This window comes from Austrofundulus limnaeus, unplaced genomic scaffold, assembly GCF_001266775.1.
Source record: "Austrofundulus limnaeus strain Quisiro unplaced genomic scaffold, Austrofundulus_limnaeus-1.0 Scaffold1417, whole genome shotgun sequence".
Lineage (NCBI taxonomy): Eukaryota > Metazoa > Chordata > Actinopteri > Cyprinodontiformes > Rivulidae > Austrofundulus > Austrofundulus limnaeus.
The window spans coordinates 8,102-16,584 of NW_013953819.1; the positions used below are offsets into that span (position 1 = coordinate 8,102).

The window sequence follows — 8,483 nt, forward strand, 5'->3', positions numbered from 1 at the left end:
GAATAGCCTATTGTCAACATAATTATGGAGTGTGATTTATTTTCAACTCAAAATATCTTCAAACTAACGAAATATAAAGTTATTAGTGAAGAAAACCGTCTGGATAACAGCAGACTGACTGTTCGTAAAATATACGACAGGTCTGGACCACTCCTGAATTTTGTTCGTATCTGAAAAAAATCGTAGAATACGAAAACATTGGTGAATGCCACAAATTCTCCTAAATCAGTCGTACGCACAACTTAAGAACAAATCTGTGCGTACGAACGGTTCTTGCATGAGGCCCATTGTCCTGTTTCCTGACCCAATAGATCCAGTAGACCTCAGCTGTCTGACTCACATTTGACTCCAGCGTCCGTTGGTCTACCTTTTATTTATGTTGGCTCAATAACTGCAAGGAGCCCAGGTCCTGTAGCTTCAGAGCAAGTTCAAATCATAACCCCTCCATCACCATGCTTAACAGTTGTAGCTCAATGTTTGCACCGTGTTGCTTTTTTCTTGTACTTGTCTTTTTCTGAACTGTACAATGATAGTGTTTAACATTTAACACGCTAAGTGAGGCCAGGTTTGTAGAATCTGAGATGTGCTGTATTTTTGTTTGTCTTTAGCCTTTCTGAGATGTGAAATGTCTGATCTCAGGGTCCACTTAAGAGAAGATTATAAAGTGTTCAGAATGTTTTTTTATTAGAAATAATATTTGTCTTATGAGTAAGGCTGCAACGATTAATCGATGACTAATTTAATTGATTAATCGTTTTCTTTTTTTCTTGTTCTTTACTTTGTTTTTCTTCCACTGCCACATCTGCCTTTCTGTCCTTGACACACATGTACAGTAGTGGTAACTGGGGTAGGCCGTGGACGTCACAAGACATTATACATACAGGCTCTGGTATCATGGCTACCTGACAACAGAGCTCAAAAGTGTGAGATCATTTTAAGAAAATGAAAGAGAAACCTGTGTAATATCTGCAGAGCAGAACTTACCTTCCACAGCAATTATTTTTAGTTAGCATATAGCTAAAATCTAACGATGCTTATATAATTGCAGCTGCATTCTGGCGCAATAAGCTGTATGTTTTATATTCAATTAACGTATGATCCGATTAGTCGACTAATCGAATAAATAATCAACGATTAATCGTTTATAAAAAATAATCGTTTGTGGCAGCCCTAGGGTCACACAATGTTTTAGTCAAACAGAACCAACAAGAATGAAACAAAAAGTAAAGAATTAGAGAAAAAAAAAAAAATGTAAAACGTAAATAAATTCAAATTATAATAAATTAATAATAGTTTTACTTCTAAAAATCATATTTTATTATTTTAATCTATTTTCCTCATTCAGCAACCTATTAAATTTCTGTTATGTTTCATGTAGAAGAAATACACATTTTTTTCAGTCAGTATTTAATACAGCTGGCAAAATAAATTGTTAAAATATGTATTATGTGCTTCTGTTTTTTAATTCAGGAGATTATAAAAAAATCCTTCATTTTATGGGAAGACCCACTTGATTCAAGAGAAAACTCCGTTTTTTTAAAAAAATGGCTGCTTATTAATTAATTGTTAATCACTCTATAAGATAAATCAACTTCAGATTAATTCATTATCAATAACTTGCATCTTTAAGGAGTTAATTTATATCTACTCATATTCATTTAATTAAGCGTTTCAATGATTTGGCCGATTAATCGATTAATCAAAAAAAAAAATCAGCAGCTTAATCGATTATTAAAATAATCGTTAGTTGCAGCCCTACTTATGAGTATTTTGTTTAAATTATTTAGCACACCTCATAGAGTTGTAGCAGGTAATCACGCATCATTGTCACTGAACTTAATCTGTGTCACTTCTAAATCAGTCTTGTCATCTTCCGCTAAAGACAAATTGGAGCTTACTCTATGAGCTTTGCATTTTCAAATTAATTTCAAAGTTAATTAAAAACATCCAATTTAAATTTTTTTGTTTTTCTCTCAGGAGTCTTGCCATCGGGATGTCAACTTCTCAACGGCATCTTAAAGAAGATGAACGCTACAAAGACTGAAAAGCAGTGCTGATTCATTGGGACAACCAACCACCACTACTGTTAAATGAGAGCTAATCATCTTTCCAAGCTTGTAACAGCATGCCAGCTGCTAAAGGTAAAAGTCAGACGTTTCATCGCTACAGACCAGCCTCTGAGTATGATGATGCCACTCTCGCCCAGAAGAGAGAATATTGGAGGAACAAGAAGCGAGAGCAGAGGGCCCGGCTGTCAGAACAGAGAGGAAAGCCACAACAGGACATCCAGAAGGAAAAGATCCCGTACCTTTATGTTTCTGCAGGGGTGAACGCCAGTTTATCAGACTCTACATTGTCCCCTCCTTTTCAAAAGAAAGATGACTTGTATCATCGTACATCAAAGACTGAACACAGGTCATCTGACTCGGCTGCAAGTCAAAAGGAAGACTGGCTAGAGACCAAAAATGTTAACACAGTCCTGTGTAACTTGCAGCCAACGTCATGTCCAGTTGTAGCTCCAGAGGATAAGGGAGGTGCAGTCTTAATCCAAGGCCCAACAGTGATGAGCGTTAGCACTGTGGTTACTACACCTACATCCAGTCAAAGCAGACCAAGCACCAGTTCATCAGGGCCTATAGTCAGAGTGACTAGCATTACAAACGGCAGCTCAATTAAAACTGAACCTCAGCCATGTGCATCTATGCAGGGAGAACTAGTCCCCAAAACCCAACTCAAGGCCAAGGATCTATCAGCTGGTCACATTACGGCCTCAGATCTGATGCTTTCGACTTCACATAGCCCTGTTTCCAGTAAGAGAAAAGACAGGACGGGACCTCAAAGTCAAACAAAGAGTGCCTTGGTCACCATGCAAAGGGCTGAAGGGTTTTGCAGTACACAGCTTTCACTGGAGTCCGAGGAAGAGAAGGCAGCCAAGCGCAGAGAGCACTGGCGAATCAAGAAACGAGAGCAGAGAGCTAAACTAGCTCAAGTCAAAGAAGGAACACAGAGCAGAGATGTGATTCCTCACAAGCTAGCAGCACACAAGGTGGGACTCGTGGCCAGCTCGGGTCTTCCATCTCAACTTGTTTTGAGTCAGAAGCAATGTGCCGTCAGGGTTAAAGTGCCATTTCCAGCTGTCAGACAGGAAACTGCTAAACTGCAAAGCGGGTTATCCTCTGTAGCTGCAGCTAACCTGCAAATAGATCAGGTAAAAGCACAAAACTATGTGAACAGAATAGCACCAACGGCCTTCACAGCGTTTCATATTAATTCTGTCAAAAAGTCAGCAGAACCACAGAGAAGTCTTAGTTTCCTGAATCATTCCTTCCCCAGAGGAATCGCTCGATGTAAAACACCAAGACAAAGGTTGATTGATTTGCAGAAAAACTTCATGAATCAGAGAAATTTAAGGTACAAATCTCCCTTCATGGCTTCAGTGTTTCCTACCACAGCTATCCCTAAAATTGATCCGAAAGACACGCCAGAGCAGATCATAGCCAAGCGTCGAGAGTACTGGCGCGTTAAAAAGCGTGAACAGCGAGCCAAGCTGTCACTGGAGATGAGAACGAGGGCAAGGGAGAAAGACTCTCTGATACGAAGAGTGAAACGTTACCAGCAAATCCTGGCAGACATGAGAAAGGCAAGAGCCCTGGCTCATTCAACAGGAAGTGGTCCTAATCCTGCTTCCGAGACCATCGGAGGATTCATCAAAGAGGACGGGACACTGACGGCTAACGTCCCCAAAGGTCTGAAGAATCCCAACACAGCTGGAGTTCCAAAGAGTGTCCCTGTGATACAACAGCACCGAGCTGCTCTGAGGAGGAGAGGTGCTGAGCTGCTAAACCAACCTTCACCTGCACATCCCTCATTTCACCTCACAGACAACAAAACTCCAAGATCACTCCTACTCAAACCACAGTCTCAACTCAACATCACAACGGTTCTAAGTCCACGTTTAGATCCCCACCATGTGAATAAGCTCACCCTCACTCAGCCTCAGCTGCTCCACAACGCAGGATCAAAACCAGAATCAAACATAAACGGCTGTGTCATGAAAATGGCCGTTTCAAGCCACGCACCGTCTCTGTCGTTTCAAGACCCAGCGCTGACGGAGGACGAGAGGATGGCGAAGAAGAGGGAGTACTGGAGGATAAAGAAGCGTGAGCAGCGAGCAGCTCGGGCTGTTCCAGTCAGGCACGGTCTCCTACAAGCAAGAAGCAGCGCAGCCATGCTGAAGAGGAAGGCTCAGCGGCAAGAACTGGCAACCGTTCTGCAAATGAACAGAAGTCTGAATAAACGCACAGGAAATCCACAAACTGTCCTGAACAACAGCACCACAATGGCCCCGGTGCCACTTATAGACCAGGTCAAAGAGGAGAGCAGGTCTCTGCCAGCAGCTGACCTACATTCTATAACTCAACAAGCCATCTGTCCAGATATCAAACCTCCTGCTTCTGCAGTGCCTCAGCTGGAGCCTGAGCCAGCTCTGAGCTCAGACAGCCAGGTTACCACTCTGCTGGCTGTGGCCTCAATGAAGAGGCTCCTGGAGGAGTCGCTGAGCACCGTTACAGACTGTCAGAGCCAGATGGACTCCAGTACAGTCACTCTGGAACAAGATGTGAAGCCTGACGTATCTCAGCTCCTCTCTGAGAAGAGCCAAACACCTCCTGCAGCTCCTGATTTAATGTTGCAGGTACGAGGCTGGGAGCCTGCTGGTGATGTATCGGATCAGAAAAACCTGTTAAGCTCCAGAGTCAGCRGCTCACCACAGATCTGTGAGAGTCTTCCTGCCTGCAGCGAGGCGGTGCATTCTACCGGTGAGCCCTCATCCTTGACCCCTCCTGTCAGTGGCCCCACCTCACCTCCCAGAACCCAGAGATTCTGCAGCAAAGAAACCAGCCAACAGAACTGCTGCACCCCAGAACCAGAACCACCAAAGCTACATCACATCCCAGTCGTGTCCTCGGAGCTCTCAGAACCACAGCAACAACACTGTGGACAGCAGAGTCTAGCTCAGGACAGCTCCCAGAGCAGYGAGCTGGCGTCAGCACTGAGGTCCTGTGGTTTAGCCGCTGAGCAGTGCGGTCTGAGCAGTCTGCAGAGGAAGAGGGAGTACTGGAAACTGATGAAGAGGCAGCAGAGGGCTCGTCTACGGGCCCGGCAAAGGGAGCGCCAGGGAGAGAGCAGCTGCCGCCAGCGTTCTCCAGCAAACAGCCAGGTGAGGGGGTGTGAGGGTATGTGGTAGGGCAGCTGGCTTGGGACTGGAAAGTTGCAGTCCCCACCTTGCCTTTGTCTAGTGGTGTCTTGTTCTGTATGTAAGCACCAGAATCTGATGTGCTGGCTTAGATTCAGAGCATGCTCCGACTTGTGTTGCTCTGTCACATGATCCCAGCAGGGCCGGCCTGTGGCATAGGCACTGTAGGCAGCACTTAGGGCGCATCCATCTAAAGGCTCCCACATACTCGGGCACACTGTGCGCATTCCATGAGCCACGCGGACTCTGCGCATATTGTCCTTGGATGTTTGAGACTTCATACTCGAGCGTACTGACCGCCGGACAAATTCTTTAATTTCTCGCAATTTCAGTCATGATGTCAAGGATCAGGAGGAAGAGATAGTTTGCATTTTAGATTTAAAACAACAAAAGAAAAAAAGAAAAGAACTACTTCACCCAGGATCAGAGCTATTTCCTCCCACAAATTTGTTGCTCGCTGAAAGTCTTTATATTCCTTCATTGACACGTCAAAAAGTTTTCTAATCTCCTCCATGAGATGCTTTTCAAGATTTGACTCCATTTTGTCCACAAATGAAACAGATTCTCAACTTTATCAGCTTGGTGTCAGACCCAGAACAGTACATGCCATTTTGCGCACCGCGGACGCAAAAAATTGATCGCTGCGTGGACCAGTCGCAGACGTCCACTTCGGGTCCGCATTGAGTCGCCTCGAGTCCGCACGGACCTCCGCAGACCTAAGTACGCCCGAGTATGTGGGGGCCTTAAGGGGCGCCACAAAGACAAGTTTTGGTTTAATGTGTAGAATTATCACTGGTTCCTCAGGTTTAAACCTGTTCTGTGTGTTKCTCAGCTGTTTTGTTCCTACATGAGGTCTTATAAGGTGCAGAGGATGCTTCATGATAAAAGTATCGTTTGATGTAGTCAAACGATACTACATCGTTTGATGTAGTGGAATCAGAAAACAAAATAAGGATCATAGAAGTTTTAGAAGTTAAAGTCTGATTTTCAATCTTCATCCTTCATAAAATCCTGATTTTATGATGTTTTAATCACAAGAATTTAGTAAAATGCTCTTGAAATGGTTGGAAAATACAGAGTTTTGAGTAGATCTTTGATAAAATTTCTGGGGGAGTAAATCCCTGGACACCCCCCCCCCCCCATCCCCAGAACTGCTTCAGTTCACAGCTACATGTACAGGTGTTCCTGGTGATGTCAGCAGGTAAGAGGCAGACTTCTGGTTTTCTGTTTCAAATAAAAAATATCAAAAACTGAACTATTTAGTTCTGTATGTTCAGCTTGTCTAGGGCTGGTCCTGATCCCAGTAAAATACTTTAAAGTTTGTGGTTGTAATGTGACAGAATGTGCAACTGTTTAGAGTGTATGAATATTTATTTAAGGAACTGTATAGCTAGTGCACAACATTGGATATTTTAAAGATATTTAGTCAATAAATGAATACTGTGGGCACTACACATGCTTTTATCGGGTAAGAGAACTGTCAGAATTATTGTATGTGTAAGAGTCTAAATTTGTACATGTAAGACTATAAACGTACATAAATTTGTTGCAACTTTGCCACATTACAAGTACGAATCAAATTTACAAGTACAATTCTTTTACCTGTCAAAATAAGACATTATGCATGGAACACCAAAAAGATTAGCCTGACCCTTGCCTTCCTACTCAGCTCYGCTCAATTCTAGTTTCCCTTCTCTGCTCCGTCTGGGASTTCTCCCATTGAGATGGATTTCTCTGGCAGATTTTTAGCCGGGCCAATCAGAGAASAGWACGTCAATTTTCTGCGCAGTGTCTGCTTGTAGTTTATTTTACCTGGGCCAATCAGAGAATAGAAGGAGGAGTTTTTGAATGACGTCGATGTTCTGCGCAGTGTCTGCTAGTTATTTTAGCATACGGCAGTGAAGGAAGAGAATGAAGCCAGTCTGTGTTGATAAGGCTTCCAAATTAAAATAAATTTGTCTGACAAAGCAGCAGCTCTCATTTACAGTCGTCTCGTTCGGCTCAGTATATTTCTCCTCTCAGTAGGGTTGTTTAGAGCACACTCGATTTCCTGTTAGCTTCTTAGCTTAGCCTCCGTCACAGCGACAACACATACATGCTTCAGCAGAGGCCACGCCTCCTACAAGAAACGATTCTCTATGCATYAAGTCCAGACCCTACTACGAAGCAAAGTGAAGGACAGGGTCTGGTTTAAACCAGGCTAAAAAAAGATCGATTGCAAACAGTAACTAAGCCAGACCACTGGGGGACATGACCGCTGCCTCATTTGGGACCAGATGAACTCTATAAGCACAATTTGCTGAAGGGAAAAGCATTTGGAGGCTTTTCAGTTTGTCATTCATGTCATGTAGTACAACAATAAAGTAGTTAGTGGATTTATGATGAACAACCAAAAAAGAAAACTGATGCATTCATAAAACCGACTGCATTATGGAAAAAAAAATGCAAGTTCAAAAACTCATAACGGCAGTGCTCTGACCCGGCCAGCAGGAGGACTGAAGTCCACCATCAAACCCCTAAACAACTGTAAGTTAAACTCTTTTTACTTTTAATAGTRGTTTGTATTATTTATTTCACATTTGGTACACGTAGTACTTGTCAGTATTTATAAGAGGATGTGTTTAAACAGTTTCTGTGCTGAAAGTARAGCTTCGTTGATTGTTGTTGTTAACATGGTGTTAGCGTTAGCRTGATGATAATAGGAAAGAAAAAAACAGCCTCATGTTTTATGTTCAGTTGAAGTTTATTTAGAACGGCTTGAAAAGAACAAAAACCTAATTGGTGTTAACTGTGAGTTTAAAAAGCTTTCTCTAATTATATTTTGTTTTGTCTATTAAGACCTTGTTGGCTACATTTTTAAAGCTTTTGTCAGAACTACACGGACATTGATTTTAATTAGAATCACCTTAAATCAAAGTTAAACTGTGTTTAACTAAGTTAATCTATTTTTAACTACTACCAAACTACTTCCTTCAGATTTCAGTGACCAATATGTGTAGAAAAATGTTTGCTGTCTGATTAATGAGACTGCTGGATGTGACTGTGTGATATTATAACTGTGTTCTTTTTAATTTACTTTTATTCAACATGGACCTGAATCTGTTTGTGGACCCACTGAGGACCTGTCTCCAGACCTTTGTATCAGAGCAGGACTGAGACCATCAGGCTCCATCAGTGAGACTACAACCCAAGACCGGATTAACCATATGGGCAATTGGGCAATTGCCCA

The 8,483-nt window shown here is 42.6% G+C and overlaps 1 protein-coding gene across 1 annotated transcript in view; it reads left to right on the forward strand.

The window, feature by feature from the left end:
* The window catches only part of si:dkey-28a3.2 (uncharacterized), a gene marked incomplete at its 3' end in the record, with an annotated part of 5,705 nt that extends 1,933 nt beyond the window's left edge, over positions 1-3,772 (forward strand). The window contains 1 exon segment of the mRNA XM_014032318.1: positions 1,978-3,772. Coding sequence (XP_013887772.1) covers positions 2,126-3,772 — 1,647 coding nt within the window.
* Between the last annotated feature and the right edge of the window lie 4,711 nt (positions 3,773-8,483).